This window comes from Crinia signifera, chromosome 1 (assembly GCF_055691185.1).
Source record: "Crinia signifera chromosome 1, ASM5569118v1, whole genome shotgun sequence".
NCBI lineage: Eukaryota > Metazoa > Chordata > Amphibia > Anura > Myobatrachidae > Crinia > Crinia signifera.
The window spans coordinates 402494605-402508362 of record NC_139217.1 but is presented as its reverse complement, the minus strand read 5'-3'; the positions used below and the strand labels follow the sequence as shown (position 1 = coordinate 402508362).

General features: G+C 42.0%; 1 protein-coding gene across 6 annotated transcripts in view; it reads left to right on the top strand.

Moving 5' to 3' along the window:
• Positions 1-13758, top strand: part of FER (FER tyrosine kinase) — a 209738-nt gene that overhangs the window by 74769 nt on the left and 121211 nt on the right. For all 6 annotated transcript variants that reach the window (XM_083151694.1, XM_083151692.1, XM_083151688.1 and 3 more), the window contains one exon: positions 12511-12714. In XM_083151694.1, the coding sequence (XP_083007820.1) occupies positions 12511-12714 (204 nt within the window). The remainder of the gene's footprint in view (positions 1-12510; positions 12715-13758) is intronic.

Genomic DNA, 13758 nt, shown 5'->3' with positions numbered 1-13758 from the left:
TTATCTGACAAACTGTTGTACTGGTTGGATTTAATATGCATAATGATGGTGCGTGTGCTCACACGTGTGAGTGTAACCAAAAGTGCCAGTTGCATTATTTTCTGCTTATTTTTCCTGGTTTGAGTGCTTCTAGTGCCATGCAGCCTTTCTGCAAAGGATACGATCAAGTTTTTGGGTGTTGTTTTCCCTGTAATTTGCTAAGATTTTCAGCCATGGGTTAAGCTTTATGGGATATAGCAGCTGGGGTCAGCAGGGGCCAGTATTTGTCAGGAGTACAGTATTTGTGTCATAAAGCTAAAAGAATTTGGGAGCCACCGGTGATGGCTTGCATGGCCAAATGTGGCCTTAGGTCACCGGCTTTCACATCCCTGGCTTAGATGTTTATCTGATGCAAATCCACGCGTTTTCATACCACAAGACACATATTGACAAAATGAAGTGATTTACATAACTTGGGTAGAGCTTCCCACTGGTCTGGCAGATGCCTCTGAGCAATTCGGCACTGTCATTTATGCTGGAACTAATGTCCCTATAGTCCACTCAGGACCCCACACAGTGCATGTTATGCAGGTCTCCTCACAGAATCACAAGTGAAATAATTAGCTCCACTTGTGGATCTTTTAAAATGTGTAATTGGGTAATAAATGCTCCTGCCGAGCAACCTGGAAAACGTGAACTGTATGGGGTCCTAAGGATCGACTTTGAGATTCCCCTGCTATAGACATTGGGCCTCTGCTTCCTAATACTGTATGTTTTTTATTTATTTTTTTAATTCAGTAATTGTTATTGAATTTTGCAATTTAGACAAGTTAACATAAAACCCACCAAACAGTAAGAAAAATAAAAGGGAAAACCGTTATTTAGCATCGCACATATCTGAGTGGTAAATTCGAGAATTCAGACATTCCTACGACAGAGATGTATTGTTGCACTCACCCAAAGGCGCCATTTGGGTTTGACCTTACAGGATAGTTAGGAATATACAGTGAAGTATTGCTCATAAAAAAGAGTAATCAGACTCTGGTATGTACTTTAAAAGATATCACTATATATCAATGTTCCCTCTAATTTTACGAAGGCTGTGTGCGGCAAAAGATTTTGGCTGTGCAACTTTGGAAGGAAATTAAAATTTTTGTGTGTCACTTATATATAACTGGAAAATGACGTTCAGCATTTGTGTTAACTTTACTTCAAAATGATATTAAACATTTAAACATTCAAAACACAGCACACAATGTTGTTAATAGGTGAAACACACATTAATTGAGTCTACAACTGCAAAAAGGGACCAGTGCTGCTTTGTGCGCTCCCTTGTAATGTCTGTGCGCTCCCTTGTAATGTCTGTGCGCACGCTCGTCGAGTTGTGTGCGTGCGCACGCGCGCACAGCTTAGAGGGAACACTGCTATATATGTATCCAAGAATTATGTAGCCAATAGCAATAAAGATATATACCTAATTACCACTTAAACATAAAATGGCAAAAATAATAAAAAATAAATATGTAAATAAACAAACCTTCCCCATATCCCCCCACACTGTATTACCTACCCCCAACCTAGGTATACCTGTACCTTGATCCCTTAAATATTTACCCCCTAACTATGCTATCTACCAACTATATCTATACCCCCCTGCCATATAAAAAGAAAAAACACTACAGTATATAATAAAACTAAAAATTGGAGACAAAGAACTAATGACCTTAAGCCTTGAAGAACGGAACTCAGCCTTCCCACAATATACGGATGTAGAGAAACTCCCATTTAGAATGTGTAGAATTACATTTGCAAAAATAGGCAGAATATGTAAATACTAAGCGTAAATAAAGAAGAATAAATATAAGAAGTTAAAACAAGTCCAATAACTAACTTAAATAGAAACAGGATACAAATATAGAGATAGACTTCGTTAGGAAAAACAAATAGAGGGTAATAAAAATAAGAAAAAGAAAAAAAAAAAGGGGGTAAGCCGAAAAGACATCTTGAGTTACAATGCGGTGTGAAACATCAGTCTGGCCAGTCCTCAGAATCTCAGAGGTATAGAAAAGTATAAATCATGTCTCCAGCACCATCTTGGAAGTAAATAGGAGGATATTCAGGAGAAACGGGTGATGAGTCCCAGGATTGTAAAGCGCCCATTAGAAACGAGGAAGTTGTGGGATGTGTCACTGGGTTCCTAGAGCAGCCAGAAAGGAGGTTCCAGAGAAAATCAAATGCAGGCATAGCCACTGGAGAGTAGAAGTCTAAGATATGTGAGATCACAGGAGTTGTATATGTAGTGTTCATTCTAGCACCCGCTATCTTTGAAAACCCATGCAGTTCCTCTTCCCTGCCTGGGGTGTCGCTGTCTGCTGTAGTGCTTCTAGCACAGTGTGGTCTGTATATCAGAACTGATATGCAAGCCAGTCCTGTGCTAGAAACACAGCAGCAGAAAGCGACACCCCAGGCAGGGAACATGAACTGCATGGGTTTTCAAAGATAGCGGGTGCTAGAATGAACACTAATATGGTACAACAGCAGGGCATTTAGGCATAAACTCCTCATTTGGTTCGGCACATTCCCCCTGAATGAAGGAGAGAGATACAGTATCCCCATAAAAAACATGCGGAGGAGCCTGGTAGTAGAAGCATGAATAGCCATCAGCATACGTTGCATGGAGGTTTCCATAATAATGTGTAAAACACACTCACTTGGCTGTGATTTCAAAGGTGCCGGAGGAGAAAGATAACCACCGTAGCGGAGCTTCAATATAAAATGGCGACGGCTAGCATGTCGCCAAATATGTAATAATACCGGCAGTCGTAATATTAGTTTCCCAATACCAAGTCCAGGTAGCTTAACCTTACAAGGCAGGGAGGATAGTGGAAATCAGCCACTTTGTACACTGGGACACCACAGGAGTATTAGCCAGTGTTCAGGAGGTATTCCCCGACAAGATCAACCCTGATGCAGCCAGAGAAGCCAGATGTATGTGCCTCGATGATCGCGCCAGGACAAGGAAAGGAACAGTCTGGTCAAATCTATAGATTCATCATCAGAGGGGACCAGCGCCTAATCGAATTGCTTTTGATGAGAAAAAATATCTGGAAATGTATGTATTAAAAAATTTGCTCTCAGATGCTAGAAAACCTACCAAAAACTATTCTTCTGATAACTTTGTGAAATCAAATGGATTTAACCAAATTCTTTGAATGACCATTGTCTGTTTTCTAGTGTTTGGGAGCAAATGTTTTTTGTTCTCACCAGGCAGATTGGACAGATAAATCCTTAGGTGTGTACCCAACTTAGAACACACTGCACCAGATGTATCAAGCTTCAAAAAGTTATAAAGTGGAGAGTTATAAGCAAGCAGCCAATCAGCTCCTACCTGTATTTTTTCAAACCCAACCTGTAACATGACAGTTAGGAGTTGATTGGCTGGCTGTTTCTCTCTCTCAATTTTAGCACAATTTGAAGCTTGACACATCTGGCCCATTGTCTGGCAAAAAGATGCCAAGGGCTAGCAGAGTCACACTGGACCTGTAATGTGCTAAATGGCATTTTGATGCTAGGCATATGAGTGCACATCTGCGTTTGTTCCCCAAAGAATCCCCCTTCCCCCTTCCCCAGAGCTGTAGTTTCGTCGGGTGTGGTATAATTCACCGACAGTCATTATTCAGACGTTGGAATCCCGACTGCACAGCGGGGGGAGCGCAATGAAGCCCCTTGCGGGCTCGCTGTGCTCGCCACGCTGTGGGCACGGTGGTGAGCTGCGCTCGCCACCTTTTTTTTATTTTTCCTCTATGGGGGTCGTGGACCCCCACGAGGGAGCAGTCGGAATTCCGATGTTGGAGAATTGACTGTCAGAATGCCGTCCGGCACCTGTTTGTCTCAGGATTACTAGATCTAGTTGTCTGTATTTTCTACTCCTGAACAGCAGATTTCTGGTTCCAGAAAGCAGCAAGACTCTTAATATCCTCCCAAGGAGTGCCGCAAATCTCCTAACCCATTTTGAATTAGTCTGTGCAATTCGAACAACTTTGTAATAGCTGCTGGAATCTCATGCTTAATTCACCATACAAGAAAACAGTCTGTCATTGATAAAGGCTTTGGACTCAGAGATTGAATAAAACAACTTGTTTCTTCATCCATCTTTATCATGACTGCCTCGAACAATGAATGATTTCTAATCTTATCCGTTTTATTGCTATTTTCATTTGATAAGATTAAATCTGTTGTGTCATGAAACAAAACAATTACGTTCTACTCATTCATGAGTTGTGAAGATCACATTTATGAGCCTGGAAGGGAATTCTTAAAATGTCATACTAGGGATAACATTTTGGAGCCCTAACATCGATGCAATGGTCACCTGCAATTACTGGAAAAGTCAATCTGTGAAAAAACATGGGGAAACGACTTATACACATCAGTGTTTGTTAATCAATGTTCTGTGTTGGCTGCCGGCACTTCAACTAGAGGCTGGCCAATCAGAATCCACTGTAAACCAGGAAGTAGAATATTAACATCTGTACAAAGCCATAACTGGTAAGGTGGAAACCACATCGACTTCTCTTGATGCCCCATCCCTGTGTTATACCTCCCAACAGTCACAGTGTTAATGGAATGTCCCACTAGTCAGTACTTTGTCTGGACTGAGCGAAATGTACGTGCTGCTTTTGTAAGGTTGTTTTTAAAGTTGGGTGGGGGTTGGCATATCACTTTAAAAGTGCTACTTTTACTGCAGCATTAATGCCACCATAACTTTCCTCCAAGAACCGGTCTGATGTAGTTAGATTGTGACGAGGTCAAGTTATAAAGAGCTGGAAGGTGTTCTATTGTGTTCTAAATGTAAATTATTTAGTAACTATGCATTGTTTTTACAGTACTTTGCTGGAATAGCTCTGCATAAGTCATATATGAATAAGCATATGAATATATCAGTATATTATACTTTTAATACACGCACTCATGTATTTGTTAGGTGTTGATTATTTTATATTATTTCCTCTTGTTTCCATGTGCATTTGACCTTTCATTATGCAAATAAACGTAAACTTAAGCTTAAAAAGATTTCATGTCCGCATGAGACGGAACTGCATAATACTGAAATTGCTCAGAGGATAGATTATATGTTTTATGCAGTTTATTTACTTCTCCCAGCCCTTTTGCACCGCATTGTGTGTGTTCAAAAGGCAGAGAATCTCCTTTTGTAGATGAAATGCAACCCGTGGGCTGTTTTTCAGCTGCACTGAATGAGAGGTGCGCTGTGTGAAGTCAGCAATTAGCAGTAAAGCAGTGAAATGAAAACTGATAAGAAAAGTTACAACATGATATAAACTGTTACTGTCTGTAAAGTACTTGAAATTGGTAATAGCTATAGGATTGGAAGCCAAGATGACTCTTTCAAACAACCCTACATGTCCACACAATGAAAAAATAAATATATATTTTTATTAAATTCATTATGGGAGCAAATAGAAAATGAATCTATTATTTGAAATGAATATTAAGCAATGGCCGTATATTGAGTAACTGCAAAGTTTCTGTTATATTTAGTATGTCCACTATTCTTTTACTCTTCAGCAAGTCACCCTGTTTGGAGGATGGTGCTTCTCTAAACTAGCAATGTCTGGCAGCTAGACATGGGTTGTTTGACTGATTCATTATTGCACTGGGCCACTGATGGCAAAAGTACATCCATTAACAACCTCTAGTTCTAAGCATGTGGGAGGAGCCACATGGTACTTGTCATTTTAAATACATGTTGTTTATACGTCTATCCGATTAAAATGTCTGTAATAACTGACAGATACATAAGATGACCCTGCTTGTGTTCACCATCCTCAGTATTATGGATCATAACATAATTACATTTATGGAAAATGTATAGCTCATAGTTAAAATATCTGATCATTACTCCAGATTCCCTGACAACAAATCAGTCTAAGTAAAAAAATACATTGTTTCCCCCAGCTCACTGAATGGTATTAGTAACCAATCTTGAACACTACATGATAATAGAATTCAGAGATATTGGTTCCATACACCTGTGCAGGTGTATGATATGCCCCCAAGCCACGTCAAGGCTTCTCAGTATATTGGGGGTCCCTAGCGCTATATCTAGGTGCAGGGTGCTGCACCCCAAAAAACTAGCATAAGCTAGAAAGCCCAGAGCGGCTCACAAGTGAAAAACTATAGTGTTAATAAATATTAGTGGTAGGAAGCCGAAGCTACAGTATGTATAGAGAGAGAGAGAGGAAAAAAGGAGGTAAAAAAATGAAGTGTAATTAAAATATTAAAGAAATAGTGTTAGTGAGGAAAATAAAAAGTGTTAATAGAATGTAAGGGTGTGCCGCACTAGAGCCAACCAGTCCAGGGGCTCTGCACCCCACACCACCGTTACCCTAAATTGGGTCTACGATTAACCAGCAATAAGCCAGGCTTGGGGGCATATCATACACCTGCGCAGGTATATGTAACCAATATCTCTGAATTCTATTATCATGTAGTGTTCAAGATTGGTTACTAATCAGTGCTCAAAGTGGGCCGGTATACGACGGTATGACATACCGGCACTTCTTAAAGCATTGATTTTTTTATTTCCAGTAGAGGCAGGACCTGACTCCCACCCCGCTCAAACACCCGGAGTGAGTCTGTGACACCACCAAACCCCCCCCCCCCCCATCACACAACCTGCAGAACTGTCTCTTCACCCCCCCCCCCCCCTGCTGCCACCCCCACAACCATCCAGCGGACACTGCAGTGGCTGCTCTAGGCAATATGCAACACACCCTGCCCGCCTCACACCCCGTTTAAACTCCCGGCAGCTGTCCGCCATAGGAGGCCCCCCCACTTATACTGTCACACTCGGCGGCACACCCGACGCAGCTGTTTTTGCCCGTGTCCTTACCCACTCGACGGTGCTGTGTCCTCCTGCCATCACTGGTGGGCTGGGCCAGGGTGCCATCCGGCCCAGTACAGTTTTTCTTTACTAGGACTGTCAATGTGCTGTATAATATGACTGACAGCCAGCCAGGAAGGTTCCTCTGACTCTGGGCTGTCAGTGTCAGGCAGGCTGCAAGCTCTGTGCACTGCTGCGACTGGGCTTCACTAACTGTCCAGCCTCCAGCATGGGAAGGGGCTGGCAGATACAGACGGGGCCACCATTAGGGGTAGTACAGATGACACAACTGTATAAAGCCTGGGCAGATAAAGAGAGGGCTTGGTGACCCTCACTACAGTACAAATTGCTTCTGTAAAGCAGTGGCACAGCCTATGCCCTGGGCCTGGCACTGCATCAGCTAGCTGTGGAGCACAAGCCTGAGGTATTATTAATGATAGTTTAACACAAGATAATATCACAGCATAGAAAACCCTATTTGATAAGTCTCCCTCACTTTCCATTACATTTTGCTTCAGCCCCCTCCCCCACATGTGCTTATGCCCCCTCCCCATCTGCACCTTTGCCCATCTTCCATCTGTGCCTCTGCCTCCTGTATCCTCATGTGCCTCTGCACCTGGTCCATCTTTACCTCTTCCCCCAAGTGCTTATGCTCCCTTCCCATCTGTACCTCTGCCCCCTTTAACCACATATGCTCTACCCCCCTCCTATCTGTATTTCTGCCCCCTCCCCATCTTTACCAATGCCCTCTTTACAAACATGTCCTTGTGGCACCTCCCTGCATGTATGTCTCTTCCCCCTTACCCCATGGCTGGTGGCTGCAATCAGAATTGGCATAACTGGACGGAGGCCCAGTTATATTCAATAAAAGTAAATCTGGCCATACACTTGTCCAATTTGGCCACTTTTCACCCGATTCTGATGGATCGGGCCAAGAAATTGGGTGAAAAGTGGCCAAATCTGATGTATTTCACATCTGATCCGATCCAATACACTGTCCCGTGCCTGTCAGAGTTGGAGATTGGACCTGCTCTCACATCCGACCTCTGACATGGCAGCCTCCCGGCAGTGGGGAATGGGGCCGCATACGATACATTGCACATGCTCCAGGGTGGCTCTAGGGTGATCGGCTGCAACTTCTCCCTTCAGAGAAGTCACAGTAATGCATGGGGACCTATAGGAGAGCAGGCAAGTGCAATGTTCTTCTACAGTATTAAGGGGCATATTTATCATAATCTGCCTTAATGTGGATTTGATAAATATTTTTTTAACAAATCTATTTCAACAAATTCTCAATGTGAAAATTTATATTTTCACATAAATTTGATAAATTCCTCTTGCAAGAAGTTGTGCTCCATAAAGTGACTGCTGTCCTACACCTGGAAGCAGGTTCATAGTGTACCACTTTTACACTGCTTGCTGGTTTCAGTAGCACACGCAGGGAGGGGGGGGGGGGTTCTGAGTACCCAGAACACCCCCCCCCCCCCAGGAATCTAAGGGACCTAGACTGAAAGCTGAGGGTCCCTTCTTTCCTTCGGTACAAGGATTTTAAAAATCGGCCCCGGGAAACGGGAGATATCTGACTTCAAAACAGTGGTCCCCATCCAAGCCTGTTAATTGCTCTTCCCAGGCAGATATTTCAAGTTCTATCTGACTTAGAGTTTTTCTGAGGATATATTCCAAAAGCTGGAACTCTCCCTCTTTGACGGACACTGTAAGCTTGTATCTACTGTTCCCAGAACCAGAGATATCAGCCTTCCAGCAGCTGGTTACTGCTCCAGCTCCACACACCAGGTATGTAGTTTTATACACTCATTGGCAGATTGCTCTGCCTCCTGAACTCTGATCCCCTAGTCCCCAGTACCATTTGGTAGGAGGGATTCTCTAGTTTTTTATTCAATTAAAAGCTAAGAAATCTAGTTCCGGGAACTGGAGATATCTGCAGTCAAGCAAGCAGTCCTCCCACAAGAAAATTATGAATAATAAGCCGACTCCACTATACACCCCTCCTCTGCGTATTTACACATCCTTTACCACCCTGCAAGCTATGTATCAGGACCTCTTCATTTAGCCCAATGCCCCCTTCTCCCACCCCTTCTCCCATCATCTGTGCAGTTAATGGGTAATTAGTGAAAATTACTGATCCAGGCCCTACATGCTGAGCGGTTGATATAATACCCCCTACCATCCACGGGACATCAAAGCTTCCGCTCATAGCACCCCCCACCCCTACCGCTGGAGGATAGGTAGGGGCCCCAATACATTGCTATGCCCACGTGTCTACACTGCTGTTATGTGTATATGTATATACTGTATATGTTTTTTGGGGTGCAGCACCCTGCACCTAGATATAGCGCTAGGGACTCCCAATATACAAAGAAGCCTTGACGTGGCTTGGGGGCATATCATACACCTGCGCAGGTATATGTAACCAATATCTCTGTATTCTATTATCATGTAGTGTTCACGATTGGTTACTAATACTATCCAGTGTGCTGGGGGAACCAATGTCTTGTTACTTACTATGTATATATATGTATATTATTATTATTATATACATTTGGTCTATCTATAATACTTTAACTGTCCCGGCATATATTGGGTCACCTAAGTGCCCATCTCTGTGCTTTGCTCCGCCCCTCTCTGGAAACCCCTTTCTGAAAATCCTGCGTTTGCCCCTGGGTTTGGTTTGGCAGCACACCTGTGCATGCGTGGCCATTGGCCAATGTGTATGTCAAACACATCTCTCTCCAGAAGAAATGATGAAATGGTTGCCTATAAGCTACTAATGGGCACTGTCATCAGAAAATGGCATTACTCTATTGGAGCCAAGCTCCAGAAGCCAACAGCACAGCAGCCCCCATTGAAACCTATGAGAGCTACATTTCCAAACAGAAAGCAAGAGCCCACTTTCCCTGTCCCTGACATACCTAACTCTCCCTGGGCCAGATGCACTAAGCTTCAAGATAAATAAAATGGAGAGTGATAAACAGCCAGCCTATCAGCTCCTACCAGTCATGTCACAGACTGTGTTTGAAAAATGTCAGACAGGAGCTGATTGGTTGGTTGTATTTCACTCTCCATTTTATCACTTTTGAAGCTTAGTGCATGTGGCCCTTCGACTCCCTGTCCCTGCTGTCCCTCACGCTACCTGTCCCTGCCATCTCCTTAACTCTCCCTGTCCCTGTTTTCCCTAACTCTCCCTGTACTTGCCGTCCTTCACTCTCCCTGTCCCTGCCATCCGTCACTCTCCCTGTCCCTGCCATCCGTCACTCTCCCTGTCCCTGCCATCCGTCACTCTCCCTGTCCCTGCCATCCGTCACTCTCCCTGTCCCTGCCATCCGTCACTCTCCCTGTCCCTGCCATCCGTCACTCTCCCTGTCCCTGCCTTCCCTCACTCTCCCTGTCCCTGCCTTCCCTAACTCTCCCTGTCTTCCCTAACTCTCCCTGTCCCTGCCTTCCCTAACTCTCCCTGCCTTCCCTAACTCTCCCTGTCCCTGCCTTCCCTAACTTTCCCTGCCTTCCCTAACTCTCCCTGCCCCTGCCATCCCTCACTCTCCCTGCCCCTGCCATTCCTTCACTCTCCCTGTCCCTGCCATCCCTCACTCTCCCTGTCCCTGCCATCCCTCACTCTCCCTGTCCCTGCCATCCCTCACTCTCCCCATCTCTCTCTCACTCTCCCCATCTCTGTCTCACTCTCCCTGTTTCTTTGTCCCTGATGTCACTCTCCCCATCTCTGTCCCTGCTGTCACTCTACCTCTGCTGTCCCTGTCCCTCTCTCTATTCATATGTCCCTGCTGTCACTCTCCCTCTGCTGTCCCTCTCTCTATCCATATGTCCCTGCTGTCACTCTCTGTCTCTGAATTTTGGCTCATACTGTGTGGCATAATGTAAATTTTGGCTAATTCCGTGTGAATTATGCATCGTTCTGGGTGTATATGGTGTGGTACACTCAAGGTCAAGCCCCCTTTTGTGTGCCAATGCCCCCTTTTGTGCGACCACACCCTTTTTGTGTAACCACGCCCCCTTATCATTCTTATCTTTTCCATACCCCCACTTCAAAATTTCCACTTCGACCACTATTACTAATACCATTAAGTGAGCTGGGGGAAACAATGTCTTTTTTTTTTACTTAGTATTAACTCCTCCCTTGCATGCACCTGAGTGGTATTACTGAACTAATTGAGCATCTAACACTATCCAAACAAATCAGTCTAACCAATCAAAATAAAATGAGGCATTACTTTATTTTTTATTTTGCTTTTTAATAGACAAACAGTAGTTTTCATATATTCATGCACAAGTTGTATTTTATCATCTGCTATTTAGCTATATACAGTATCGTACGGTAATTTGTTTTTAATAAGTACATTTTATTGAGTTTCAAAAAGTATAGTCACAAACAGAATAAGGCATAAACCTTGTATCATCAAATAACCCAAATAATTGTGACTAAGATCAAAAAGAAACATATACATTAATGAATCGTAAAATAACATACAGACAGGAGACAAAACAGGGAATAACACTAGGAGAGAAGTACAGGAGGGGGAGGGAAAACCTATACAGTAAGATTTTTTGACATGGTGGTATTCTAAAAAATGTCAGCATCAACAAAGTAACATGGTGGATCTGTGAGAAACTGAATATTCTACAATCCTATGGAAACATGTTTAAGAAGATTCCAAGTAGTACCCTCAAATAACTTAAAACATGAGTTGGGGAATATAGCTTAAGTTTTTAGCACATTTTAAATGAATGATCCTGATTTTTTTTTATTTGTGTTAGTGCCACAAGTAAGCTCAGCGGCAGCTCATATCTACTGTTGTCTTTTTAAAGTTCACTCTATTGATATTTTTTTTTCACTTCCCACTGTCGAGTTACGCTTCCTACACAAAAGGTATTACTTACAGATTACCAAAATTCAAGTTCTTATCACTTAAAATTCCCCAGGCAAAATATTAAGCAGTGGCTTTTACTTTATCTAAATATAGTTGCCATTAACCATAAAGATCTGTTACGACAAGATCTGTAAGACAGTTTTATGTAGCATCATTATAGGCAAATACAAGTAATTATAGTTTGTACAAGTAAAAAAACCCAAATAAAGTTTTACTCCCCTACACCCCTCAACTGAGAAAAATAAAATGTCTTAATTTTCAGCACAGGCGCTGATTATTGTAAGCAAACACTCCTTTCAGTCGGTTCCTTTGTCATTTATACATCTTGTTCCCCATTTTTTTCTTTTTCATAATAAATCCAAAATTCGTGACACGAGTTTCAGCATTTAAGCTGAGTTGCATTTCTAAAAAATGTAATTCTTCTGAATAGTATCCATTATTTTATATGTGGCCCAAATTGTTCTGGCGCCAGTGCTAGTGCATACACAATATAATACTACTATAGAACACAAAGAGAATAATGTTCTACATAGAAACCATTATGACAAAATTGAATTAACTACTTGGAAGAAAGAGTTGTAAATGTGTTGTATACTTGAGCCCTATCAAGCAAAGCATTACTTGTATAAGATTTGCTGACCAGATGTAAATAAAGTGTATGGTTCGAAAAAGAAGTCAAAAGTTTGGCATTGTCTAAGGTCTAATGCTTTATTCTGTATTATTCAGGTGTTTGATGTGATTTCAACAAGTGACAAACCTTTGTCGGAACAAGACTGGTACCATGGTGCAATCCCTAGAGTTGAAGCACAAGAGCTGCTGAAGCAGCAGGGAGACTTCTTGGTGCGAGAGAGCCATGGGAAACCCGGTGAATATGTCCTTTCTGTGTTTTCAGATGCACAACGGAGGCATTTTATCATTCAGTTTGCTGATGTACGTCTATAGTAAAATCAATTATTTTTATATAAATTGGCAATGTTTATTTCATGTAAACGGTCTTAAAATAACATATAACACTGTATAATAGATTTCTCATTGCAGATGTTCTCACAAATGACCTTTTAGGGTGGGATCCAATCACCTCTGATAAAACATTGGTACCAAAAAAAACACCCTTCCACCTTGCTGTTTTACTGATGGTTTTTATATATGGCGATCCAATTCGGATTGCCTGATAAGAAGCACATGTTCTCCCGAAAGCACACATGTTAAATGAAACCTGTGTGTGTTTGGTTGTTTTCGGGGTTTTGCTCTGCCTCCTGGCACAAGATAAAAGTATACCACTGGGCGAGCCAATTAACCATGATCAGTGATACCTGGTTATTGGATTACATGCTATATGTGTGTTACAAATTCACACTGGCTTCTTCTCCATATTGCCACCAGCTATTAATGACTACAAACCGATCCCATTTTCTTCTAAAAGCCTGTTCTCTACTTTGCTGTCCAAAGCATTATTCAGTAACTGTATATCTGTATTATATTCCCAAGAGAAGTGATATTGGTTACTAAGCAAGGGCTTGTGATTCCTATGGTTTTTGTATTTATAGTACAATTGGCTATAATGTGTGGGAAAATGTCTCCTTTCTGTTTGTCCTAGAACAATTACTTTGGGTTATGTGCAAGGCAGTAAGGGCACAATTTAGAATTCAATTTTTCCATTGTATAAATACTGTATTTATGCAAACCTTGAATCATTAGGGAACAAGGTCAGTTTTGAGGAAGGTTCAAGCTCTTTGCAAGAATTATCACCAGACATTTTATTTATTTTTTAAATAGCAATTTTGTATAACAGTAACACACCTGAGCAGGGTTCAGTCATATATAAATATTCTTTTGAAAAGAATGGTACAACCAATTACTTATGTAAGAATGTACCTTATCGGGTATTGTGAATTATGTATATTTTTTGTAGTCTGTTTTACAAAACCCCAATATAGCTTTATGTTACTCGTTCTTAGTAAGTGTTTATTCCCC